This window comes from Cotesia glomerata, linkage group LG8, assembly GCF_020080835.1.
Source record: "Cotesia glomerata isolate CgM1 linkage group LG8, MPM_Cglom_v2.3, whole genome shotgun sequence".
In the NCBI taxonomy this organism is placed as follows: Eukaryota; Metazoa; Arthropoda; class Insecta; order Hymenoptera; family Braconidae; genus Cotesia; species Cotesia glomerata.
The window spans coordinates 12,196,516-12,209,601 of NC_058165.1; the positions used below are offsets into that span (position 1 = coordinate 12,196,516).

At 37.4% G+C, this 13,086-nt stretch overlaps 1 protein-coding gene across 1 annotated transcript; it reads right to left on the reverse strand.

Moving 5' to 3' along the window:
• Positions 1–233: 233 nt before the first annotated feature.
• On the reverse strand, positions 234–3,774 carry LOC123270093 (glycine-rich protein 23-like). Its single transcript, XM_044736026.1, has 3 exons — positions 3,678–3,774; positions 2,882–3,400; positions 234–418 (listed from the first exon to the last, which is right to left on the reverse strand). Exons 1-3 carry the CDS (start codon positions 3,772–3,774, stop codon positions 234–236), a joined length of 801 nt encoding a protein of 266 aa, XP_044591961.1.
• Positions 3,775–13,086: the final 9,312 nt, after the last annotated feature.

Below are 13,086 nucleotides of genomic sequence, written 5' to 3' on the forward strand. Positions count from 1 at the left end.
ATTCAAATTCAAAAATTCCTAATGAGGCTGAAAAAACTGCGTCAAATGCCGCCAACGGCGTGAAAATAGATTAATTCATTCTAAAGTTATTTTGGTTTAAAAATTCAAAAAAATAGTGTTTTATGAAACTTACATCAGACTTTTGAGCTCGAAGAGCTCAAAATTAACTGATTCAACAAATAATTTTTAAAATAAAATAAAGGATGTTTATTAAAAATATACAAAAAAAAAATTTAATAATTGTGAAAATGAAAACTTGGGCCTGCATGGGAAAGAAAACGTTTATCATCATTATTATCATCATCATTCTCATTGTTATTCTTAAATTCCTTCAAATAACGATGCACGACTTTGTAGGCCTCATTCCTCATCTTCCGCTTCTGCCCTCCATTGCTCCCTCTTTTACATTGCATCTTATCTGTAAAATATAATATAAGTAATGTAAAATTTTTGAAAATTCAAAAGTTCATGCCTCATAACGCTCATTCATTTTTTAGCCAAAAAATAAATTTTGTTATTGATTTTTACAAGAAAAAAAAAATAATTAAGTAATTTTTCAAATTCATGTAATAATTGAAAAAAAATTTTTTTTCCAAAAATCAATAGCCAATCCTTGTAGAGAATTTATTCACGTTTTAAAAATCAACCTTAAATTTTCTGTGCGATCATCGGTTGCTGAGATATTGGTAATCAAAGACAAAATGATCTTTTTCCATTCAAACACCGATATCTCAGCGAGAAATGCATGTATCGAGATTTTGAAAATATCAAATTGAAGCTGAATAAACAAGTTATCTGTTCCATATAAGGTTAAGTCAAAAAAAATTTTTCTCCCCTCCGGGCGGAAAGCGTCAATTTTCCGCCCGCTGCGCTAAATGAAAATGCCGCTTTCCGCCTCCGTCGAGGAGAAAATTACACTGATAGAAAAATAATCTTGATTCAAGAAACTTTTTTTCTTCAAAACTTAAACTCTTGAAACTAGATATAGATATATTTCTTTCAAGAATTTTTGTCTCTTGGTTCAAGATAGGCGATAACATTGATTCAAGATGTTACCGACTTGTTTTAAGAATGGCTTTTTTTTTTGAGTCATTTATTAATTTACTTATTTCCAATAAATAATTTTCATTTGGTATAACAATTAAAGACTATTTAGTTTTTGAAATATACTCAGATGAATTATTTTAAGTTTTTTAAACGACAATGTTATTTTGATTGAAAAACTTAAATGTATCGATTGAACATAATATAGCTCTTAAGCCAAGAAAATCTAAATCAAGACAAGAAATTCTTAAAGCAAAATAATCATTTGTCTTCCAAAATAAATTCTTAGATCAACAAAATATCTCTTGAGTCAACATAAATTTTCTATCAGTGTAGTATACACACCACGGGCAGTAAATAAGAAAGCATCAGATCACATGTTTATTGACCTCGGACAAAAATTACATGTGATCTGAGACATTTCTTATTTTACTGCCTGTAAAATAACTTAACATTAAATATTTATTTATACCGGATCTGGGTGTTGAAAAGAAATTATAAACACTTATTCGTGGTTTTCTCGTTTAATATATAAAATATCACAGTTTAAAATCAGTGAACACTTGACTCTTAATAACTATCATAAATTTAACTTCTTAATTTATTTGAACTATTTATTTAAGTAATACGAGAATTATTATTAAATTAAGTATTTGAAATTACTGTAATTATAATTATAAAGACGAGTTATCAATATGTTGGCACCATACACAAATATTAATTTAAGGTTTTAATAAGAGCGTTGAGTTAATCAATTTTACCAAGATTTGAATACGAGCTCAGATTTAATTAATTGCATGAATTTGTTGATCTATTATTTTATCACAATAAAAATTATTAATGACGCGACAATAGTTAGTACGAGCGATGATACGAGTGAAGAGCACGGAGGAGAGTCAGAACGCGAACTGAAATCAGCAGTCACAAGAGAGGCTTGAATAAAAGCAAGAGATTATAAGATTATTTGCATACCTGGTGATCAGTGACATCACCTCATCCAGGTATGACAACGACTTGAACTGAAGACAATTTTAATTGATGAGTCATGCAGGTATTATATTATTAAGACTGAATATTATTTGATCTCTTGTGAATGCTGATTCAAAATGTAAAATAATTATATAGTATGTAAAGCATGATCCCGAGATATCGGCATAACAACAATCGAGAAGTTACGTTTTTAATTATTATTATTAACCAACATTTATTATTAACCAATTATTATAAAAGACAAGAAGTTGGTACCTGAATTTCCGATGATGGAAAATTATCCTGGATAATTTGTTGAGTTGTATTGCACAATGATGCACTGAATTAATTTATGTATACTGAGCACGTGTAGCTGGCCACCGCGTGTAGAGTAATTATGCCGGTTGGCGGGTAACCGTCTATTTGCCTTGGGGAGTTGACTATCAGGGTGCGCGTCAATCGCAGCACCACTGATGCAGTAGAGTGCGGATTTACCAAGTGTTCTGGCGCGAACATTTGGTATTTACGCAACACTGCCCTAGATGTGTAATATACTATTTCCAAGTCCGTAAATTAAAAAAGAGAACCATAAAAATTTCGATAATTTTTTTTTCGGTGGTTTTCTTAAGATTAATCGACAAAAAATTTTAATAAAAAATTTTCAAGCTCAAATCCAAAAACTAGACACTTAGAGCTACAATTTGCCTTTGTTTATTTGCTGTAAGATCATTTTACTACAAGTTACGGCCTGTTGAAAATCCCCCAAAAATTTGGATTTTTTTCTTGCTCCCCTAATTTTTTTAAGAAGTATATATATATACATATATATAATGCTTACCCTTTTCCATATCGTCTTGCCGCTGATCACCTCCACCTCTTCCTCCACGGCCACCTTCTCCTCCACCTCTACCTCCTCTTCCACGGCCACCTTCTCCTCCATAGCCACCTCCTCCTCCTCTTCCACGTCCACCTTCTCCTCCATAGCCACCTCCTCCTCCTCCTCTACGGCCGCCTCCTGCTCCATGGTCATATACAACTTCAACGCCACCTTCTTTTTCACGACCACCTTCTCCTTCACCCTCTCTTCCACGTCCATTTTCTCTTTCATGGCCACTTTCTCCTTCACGGCCGCCTCCTCCACGGCCACCTCCTCTTCCTCCACGGTCACCTCCACCTCCTCCTCCTCCACGACCACCTCCTCCTTTTCCACGGCTACCTCCTCTTCCGCGACCACCTCCTCTTCCACAGCCATCTCCTCTTCCACGGCCACTTCCTCCTCCTCGCCCACCTCTTTCACCACCTTCTTCTCTTCCTCCTGGTCCAACTCTTCTGCCATCGCTTCCCTCATCTACTTCTTCATCATCGTGGCGGGAGTAACTATGACTCTCTTAAGGGAGTGAGGGCGAACTTAAGAGAACATAGTTAAGCAAGCAATTCCCTTTCCGTGGGTCCCGCCATAAGTAAGGTAACATTGAAAGGCATCCCTCGATGCGTTACCCCAAACCAAGAATTGCCGCTGCGCTTTCGGTTGTAGGTGTTACCAGCTCCTACGACTTAAATAAACCGGTCAGGAAAATACGGCAAAGCCTCGGATAGGTGACGCTCCCACGTTCGGTGGTCACCAAACTCTTTCGACCGTTCGACGGAGCGCCAGAGTAGCCAACCGCGTTTCTCCGAACGAGCTGCTATCTGACGCTCCCGTCCATCGCCGGCCCGCGAATTCGGCATCGCGATCGCGTTCGTGTAAGCTCGCGGAAGCATCGCGTATAGAACAGCTAATGCCTCTAGCTACGCGACCCTGTTTGGTTAAACTCACGCGATTGAACCTAGAAGAGGTAAATCCAAGTAGAAGGGGGGTTTCCGAATCTTACTCGCGAAGCATCGACCGGCGAAGATGCCTAGGGACGACTAAAAACACCCTCAGAGGGTCCGCGAACTCGGCAAACTTAGATGGGCTCGCGCCGGGCGTTAGGTCGAATCGAAAGTCTCCGCACGCGACCCGGGGAATGGAGGCTGAAGGTTTTCGGGTTTTGCAGGCGAATTTGCGGAACGACAGAGCAGGGACCCTGGAGGCAAGTCAGTTGTGGGAGGAAAAACGTATTGATGTTCTCCTCTTGCAAGAGCCATACGCAGCGTACAGTAAGAATAATAATAGTTTCAAGATACCTGGGTTCGGTTGCGGCATACAAGTCGCTGCCGAAACCAGGTCCAGGCCATATGCGGCTATTTGCTTAACAAATCCTAAGTACCAACTGCTGGTTCTTTCACAGCTTAGTACAACTCACTGCGTATGCGCTCAGATCGTGGGACCTGACACAACGTTCTTCGTAGTCTCAGCATACTTCCAGTATAAAGACGAAATAGAAACACATTTGGAGCATTTAGAAAAGGTGGTCCGAGCACTGAGAGGGAAACGGGTCTTAATATCAATGGACGCGAACGCGAAATCCGAGAGATGGGGATCCAAGACTGACGACGCGCGTGGCGAAAAGTTAGAGCAGTTTATTGACGCACACGAGTTAGAGATAGTCAACAACGCGAGGGAGGGTCCGACGTTCGAATCAACAAACGGGAGTTCGTATATCGATGTGACACTCGTCACGCCTAAAATCGCGAGTAGCATTCTAAGCTGGTCCATTAAGAGGAGTTGGGTGCAGAATACTGACCACTACCCGATTGAGATCACTCTGGGGGCTAAATCGGGGGAGGAGGATGGCGTACAGGCGGACCCCAAAAGGTTTAACTTAACGTTGGCCAATTGGGAAAAGTTTGACGAAGTCCTCTTCACGTGTGCATGCACAAACCTTGAAGGCCTTGGAGTGGAATCAGTTGAGGACGTGGAAAGGTATGCCTCTGCGCTTGGCAAATCAATTTTAGAAGCTTGCGAAGCCGCGATACCACGTAGAAAAACCCATGTAAAATCATACCCATGGTGGACCAGAAAACTAACACACGCGAAGAGGCTAGTGCACAAAGCTAGGCGGGTATACCAAAGGGAAAGGGACGAATTAGTCAAAAATACCCTAAGCGTCAAATACAAAACATTACGGAAACAGTACTCGACAGACATAAAGCGAACGAGAGAAAGCAGCTGGCGGGACTTCGTTACAAAGAAAGGGAATCAAGAGAAGTGGGGTCCTGTTTACAGGATCTGCGCTGAAAAAGTTAGAGTCAAAAGTGCAATGTGCACACTAAGTCGTAACAGGTATCCTCGGAAAACTTTAAGGAAACAGCCAAGTGCTTTCTCAACACGCATATCGTAGACGATGACCAAGACAATGAAACCCTCGATCAGGAAAAGATTAGAGCCAACACAATTCTACCACCTGACACCGCGGACGCCGAACCGTTCACCCCGTGCGAACTGGACAAAGCCCTAAAGACATTAAAGAACAGGAAGGCCCCGGGGCCGGATTTGATAGAAAACGAGGTAGTTAAACGCGCAGGGGTTATCCTTCGCGATCAGTTTTTAGAATTGTATAATGCCTGTCTGGCACAAGGAGTATTCCCAACAGAGTGGAAGAAGGGGGCAATAATAATGTTAGTTAAAAGCACCGACAAAAACTCAAATGACCCTAAATCTTACCGGCCAATTTGCCTCCTTTCGGGGTTAGGTAAAGTTTTCGAAAAACTTATTAAGGCGCGATTGACTACCACAGTCTTAGCAGAAGGGAACATTTCGAGCCGGCAGTTTGGCTTCACAGCCAAAAGTCGACGGAGGATGCAATCGTGGAGATGCGCCGACTTGTAGACTCTTCAGAGAAGAGGCTAGTGGTCGGGCTTCTCTTCGATATCTCGGGCGCTTTTGACAACGTGTGGTGGCCGTTAGTACTCGAAGGTCTCAAGGCCAGAGGCTGCCCTAGAAACATATACGAGGTTATTAGGAATTACTTTGAGGACAGATCGGTCGCGCTGTCATGGGGATTTGGTAGTGAGTCGAAAACGCCGACGCGAGGGTGCCCACAAGGATCAGTGCTGGGACCATTATTTTGGAACGTGATGTTCGACGCTCTCCTTCAGAGACTCGAACAGACAGAACACGGGAATAAATTCGTTGCATTTGCTGACGATTTGCTCGTCATGATAGAAGGCTCCTCAAGAAGTGAACTGGAGCGTAAGGGTCAAATAGTAGTAGATATGATACTGGAATGGTGTAATTCCGCAAAGCTCGAACTGTCGAAGTCGAAGACTGAAGCCATCTTCCTCAAGAATAAGCTTGTGTATCGCGGTCCACGAAAGGACAAAAAGAGCCCGCACCCCTATGAGGCAAAAGGAAAACAGAGGAAGCCCAAGTACGATAAACCGCCAAAAATTACGATAGGAGAGACCAACATTAAATTCAAGAAAAGCGTTAGATACTTAGGGGTGCACTTCGACGAGGGCCTTAAAGTGAAAAGTCACATCAAAACAAGGTGCGCGAAACTGAGTAGGGTATTCGGGCGCATGCGGCGTATTGCGCGAGCGGAATGGGGGTTGCGATACCCAACTATGTCCACAATATACAGGGGTTTCTTCATGCCTATCGTCACGTATGCTGCGGCGGCTTGGAGTGACCGTTGCGATAAGGAGGACTGGAGACATCTTCGTGCACTACAGCGTCAAGCGCTCATAGCAACAACTACTGCCTACAGGACAGTGTCGCTTGACGGAATTTGCGTAGTCGCGGGTGCGATACCCATTCAACTGGTAATAGACGAACGGTGCGCTCGATACAACCTTCGTATTGGCAAACAGGCGACCCTAGGAAACGTGACCGTTCAGCCTGATGCGGAGGATCGCCTTGGAACCCTTAGAGCTGAAACCATACGTCGGTGGCAAGAACAATGGAACATATCAGAAAACGGTCGCGAAACTAGAGTCTTTTTCCCAGACGTAGCAGAACGTCTGGCAAACAAATGGATCAGTCCAAACTTTTGGCTGACCCAAATCCTAACTGGTCACGGTTGTTTTAGGGAATATCAATTCAAATACGAACACACGGAGAGTAGGTTCTGCGACGAGTGTAGGGAGAAGGGAAATGGAGAAAGGGTCGACAACGTGGAGCACTTAATGCTCGAATGCCTTGAGTACGAGCCTCAACGCGAGGTGCTCAAGGACATATGGGGTGGGAACGCGGAGTGGGTGAATGTTGCGCGTGCGATTGCCACATCCCAAAGTAACTTCAAGCTTTTAAAAGATTTCAGCAAAGTAGTAGTATGTTGCAAACTCCAGACCCAACTAGCTAATGAAAGCGCGATTAGGGACGAAGCTCAGGCATCCACCTAGGTAGAGTCGGAGCGCCTAGGCAAAAGCGATATGCTCCACACAATTGTGAGGATAGTATAGAGCTTTGGATGACTGCCGTAGAATAAGATAGGGAACCAAAAACTACACAAGTGCCCGGGCACCCCACAGACGCAAACACTTACTCGTAAAGTCAATTTACACACAACACACTACACATACAACACGGTCTTCTATCGACTCCGCCTCCCCGTGGTCCCCGCTGGATACTGCTCATATTCTGCGGATATATTTCGATGTACCCACAGGGAATGGGCTGCCAGAGGAGTCGATGAGAGTTGCACACATTTGCAATAACACGTAACTCTCAAATGCTGTTCAATGAATGTGTGCAAACACAAGAGGACAGCGGTTTTTCCTTGTCAGCGCTCTTGGTTGTGTATTGGTTAAGGTGAAGGTAGGACAAATATACGTGCGTGTATAGCTCTTTTGAGCCTAGGAAACGGCCTCTTCGGAGGTAGGCGAAAGCCTCACCATATATTCTTCTTCTTCATCATCGTCATTCTAAAAAAAAAAAAAAAATTAACAAATTATACTGCACAATTCTTTACAAGGCTTGTGCAAGACTGCTCTTAAGTTCAATAGTTGTTAGCGTCGTGTTCTATCTAGGGAGCTTGTAGCAGATAATTATTACAGGTAGAAATTGCCGATGTTGTGCAAGTCTACCACAAAAATTTGACTCGTTCTTCTCACAACAAATTACATATCTGTGTCTATTCCTTTTCAAGCCATGTGCAAACATTTGCTGCATGCAAGATTCTTCAGTATAACTATGGAAAAGTCATGTACAATTCTTGAGTCCATTTCTAGATGGAGACGCTAGTAACTATTCGTTTTGCACAAGCTCCCCTGATAGCCACGCTTTGATTTAAAGTAGTTGGATTTCAGCAGTTACAGTTAACTTGACATCAAGTTTGCCGTAAATTATTACAGTACAACAGTTGTAAACAAATTGACTAAAATTTACAGCCCCAATTTGAATACAAGTTAACACCGAACTTTTGGTTAAATTGTACTACAACTTGAATAAAATACTTGTACTGCAAGTCTTGACGTCAAATTGCAGTGTAACTTGTAGACAACTCAAATAAAAACATTTGGTTTGCAACTTTTTTCATCAAATTGGCTACAAATTTTGGCAGTAGATTGAATAAAAGTTTGAGTTAAGGTGGCTGTCAGGGTCTCGCTCAAGAATTTTATTTGATTTTATGTTTCTTGGGAAGAAACTTACTGACGAATGTTTAAGGTAGTACGGTTATGAAAACAATATTTTAAGAAATCCTCGAAACTTTGAATATATAAGTCATTAAATACATAATACATATGCTGTTAAAATTTGAAAACGATTTACCGTACCTAACTTGAGATAATTGCAATTGAAAATGACATTTTTGTACATGTAACATAGGAGAAGCGTAGGAAACTGACAGTATTTTTAATTTTTTTCCATCGAAGGAATTTCACTACTTTATCGAAAAGCTAGTAGATTGAAGAATATGATACTTCGAACAATTTTAAAAAAAATAAAAATTATCTACCGTGTAATTTTCGAGATTAATTAAAATAAATTTCACTTTTAGAGAATCATTTTTAGGAGAAGGAGTACGAAAAACAGCCGCTGGTCACTGAAACCGTAGTGTGTGTGTATATGTATAGAGAATATAGTAGTCGACGAGTACAGTAACGTTATAAAAACTTAACTTACAACCTTACTTCTATCGATACGTATAAGATGGATGGTGAGCCAAAATTTTTTATCTGGACTGTCGCGGAGGTACTAACCTTAACTAACAGCTTCTTCTGCAACATCTCAATGGCGTTCTTTTGCCTGTTGTAGGCGTCATGGTTCTGTTGAAGAATCTTCATTATTTTCTCTACGTCAGAGGACAGCTTTTGAATAGCTGAATTAATAGAAAAAATTATAAATAAATATAAAATAAATTGCAAAAAAAATTATGAAAAGTGAAATCTACCTATCCATATCGGGTGTCGCCGAATGGCTTTTTTTAATGTTATGAGCCGACGATTAATTAATTTTTTATTTTTTTTTAATTCTCCAAACTACCAAAGAAATTATCAAAAGTGTGTTTTTTTTTCAACTATTTTTTTTTTCGATCTCATCGTAAAATCTTGTTGGAAGTACCAAAAAAAAAAAATTCCCTCAAGTTAGGGCCCTTAATATTAATATTAAGTCCTCGACCCAGGCGTGTAAAGATTTCCCATTAAAAAAACATGGAAACTCTGATTTTTTATCTGTAAATTTCTGTATTTCAGTGGCATTTTCTAGCATCGCTTCAACCATGGACTGGTTTTCTTAAGAATTAAATGCGCTACAAAAGTGTCCATTGCGGTCAAGCCGTAACTGAAACCGGCGAGGTAGTACAGGCCTCTAAACGATTTTTCCATGAAATTCGCGTTTCCTTGCATTTATCTCCCGAATGACAAGAGCTATACAAAAAATGTGAATAAAAAATTTGTAAAAAATTCAATTTCCTACAAAAAAAGTCTTCAGCACCAAGTCGCTAAAATCACTAGTTTTTAAGATATTTAATGATATTTTTAAAAGATATTTCTTATAATTTGACGCAATTTTCGATAAAAATTTGAAATGACAAAAAATTTATTATTAGATATGTCTGAAAATATTGATTTTAGCGATTTTATTGCTAGAACTTTGTAGGAAAATAAATTTTCTACAAGTTTGTCATTGACATTTTTGTATATGCTGTCGTCGAAGATCTGAGGCTGCGAGGAGAAAATCAAGTTTAGAAGGCCTGTACTCGCCGGTCAGTGCGACTGTTTAATTGGCACTCCGTCAGTCCATGGTGAATAACTGAAAAGTAACTGGAAAAGATAAATCAGGACTCCATGTTTGTAATGAGGAAATCTTCACACCTGAGTCAGAAGCTACTCAGGGAATTTTTTTTTTGAGGTACAACTAAATTTCACGATGAGACCGAAAAAAAAAAAAAATGGAATAGCTTACCCTAATATATATATATATATATATATATATATATATATATATATATATATATATATATATATATAGATATAGATATATACATACATACATACATACTTAAATACATTTGTAAACTTGTGAGCCAATGCGATTTTTCTACATTACTCGATGTAATGACAAAATTTTTTCTAAATTACGACATGAAACCGGCTACAACAGATAGATTTCTAAAGAAATCGACCTAAAAAAACGTTATTTCTAGAGTTATTGCATCAAAAAATTTCTTTCTTACCCGTTACATCTGGATTGCCTAGATTGAAATTTGAAAGAGTTTCCGTCAGCTCAATCTCTTCTTTAGACATATTAATGTTTTATAGTTTATGCTGAAAAAAATTAGTTTGCACTGTTAAATTTTAAATTTTAAATTACATTAATAACCCAAGCGTCACAAAAAAAAATGTTGACTTTTTGGTAGATTTTACTCAACAAGAAGTTAAAAAATTAATATTCGTCAAATTAAATTCAACAAAACATTAACAAAAAAATTTATGCCACTTGGATAGTATTTATCTTCATTGCTTTTAAATTATTTAATATATCGTACATAATCTTTAGTAAAAATGAATATTTGTCTTACTTCTTTTTGACAACTAATGTATTAATTTTGATATTCATTTATTTTTTTTAAATATAGTAATCACAGTGCCAACAAGAACTCAATACTTCTTTTCATATGTTTGCAAGCTTGTTTTGCTGCATTACTATTGGAAGTTAAAAGTCTATCGCCAATGAACACATTATCCTCAAGCATTTTATAATTGGCCATATATTTTTATATATTTGTTTGTACTCACAGCGCCTTAAGTCTAAAGAGGCTAAGATGTTACTGCTGCTACTATTTAAGTAATAATCTGCTAGATGGCAGGTGTGGTATCTTCTTATTTGTTACCAAGGGAAATACCCATAGAACAAAAAGTACTGATCATGCCTGCTATCATGCAGATAAATATTTTATAATTATAAATAATTATTTATTTTATATAATAATCTATAAAATATTTATTTCATATTTTACTTCAAGGTTTTATATTGCTACTCATGATACCAACTCCACTAACTTGAATATTTGTCATTTTTTATTTATTACAAAAACTTATGAAAATTAATTTTTATTATCGCAGTTACTTTGTACATGTCTTTTAAATAAATATAAATAAAATGTAATCATATTAAATGACTTTTCAACGGGCAATTATTATTTATTTTTTTATTATTTTCATTTTTTATTGCTTGTCATAGTACTGAATTTTTGATTTACGTTGTATTAAAATTTCAATTTGCATCTCATTTATTTTTTTATGTCATTTGACATATTGACAAATTGAGCTTTTTTTTAAGTGATAAAAATTAATAAATTACTGTGATTAATTTATATTTACATAAATAATAATGCCTTTATTAAAAAAAAATAAGTCTTTTGGTAAAAACCATGAGCCGTATCAAAAAAGAAGTTTAAAGAACCGTATGAAGAAGTATGTATTTGTTCGGTGAACAAAGCCCAGTAGCGATTAACTCGCTCCTGGGGGACTCCCAAATTCAAGAGACGCACCTGTCCACCGCTAGTTCCCGCAAAAATCGAACCGCCAATAGAAAATCAGCCTCTCGATCACGCCATGAATCGACCGCTTTATTGGCTGATCGCTCCCGCTAGACATGCGCAATAGCCTTCTTCCCCAACTCAAAGAGAAAGAAGACGGACTGTTGTTATTATCTTTCGCTTCTACGCTTTCGCTGCATCAAGTCGCATTACTTTTCTCTTTACTTTCGCTTTTCGTTAATAAACCGCATTTCGCTTATTTTATAATTTAAAACTGCTTAAATTAACCGCTCATAATTCGCTTTAATTTGTTATAGGTAAATTGTGTTAACAGTGCATTTATTTCACCGCTTTTTCAGTGCCAGCAAAGTGTTCAACCACGTGTCAACCGGCTTCGCTTTTGCAAACCACGCTGTAATTTACAAATCCGCTTTTATCTTATCAATCCGCTATTAAATATATTAAATATTGAGTGTATTTAATGTAAATAAATTCCTAGTGTTATTTTTGATAATAATTTACGCGTTTTAATTGAGATATCAAGACCTAAACATGATCCCCGATTTTCCGCTATTTCAGTAATTATTCAGTATTATTAAATTATTGTATTATTACTATTACTACGCTATTTCTATTTTTTGATAACTATCAAAAATCAAAATACGGTAAAAAAAATTGAATAGTTAGAAAAAAAATATTTCATCTTTGATATTTGTTGTTTTATCTAGAATGAATTTTAATTGGAAAAACTTATTAACTTTCTATAAAGTTCATATAAAAGCCCATCAAGAAGCTTTAATTAGCACATATTACTATAATCATGGGCTTATAATTACTAAATCTATATGGGTCATACCATGTTAAAATCGACTAATAGTTGGAATCGACCGCTTTCGATTTGGTTAAATTTTGGTCAGAAGTTTTCTTTTATCATATCACGAAGATCTGCCAAAAAAAAAAAATTTTTTTTCAATAGATATGCAAAATCAAAATTTCGCGATTTTCCCAGTTTTTCAATTTTGTTTTGGAATATCTCGAACGCTATTATAGACACAAGAATGAGCTTTCGTTGTACTGATCTTAAAAGATCCTGAAATTTTTGAAAAGGGGTTTTTTTTTTCAAAATGATTTCTTGAATTTCAAAAAATAATTTTTTTTTGTTTTTTGCTACTTCTAAATGAGAAAAAGTTATACAGATATATAATATTGTAATTTTTAGCGCTTTAAA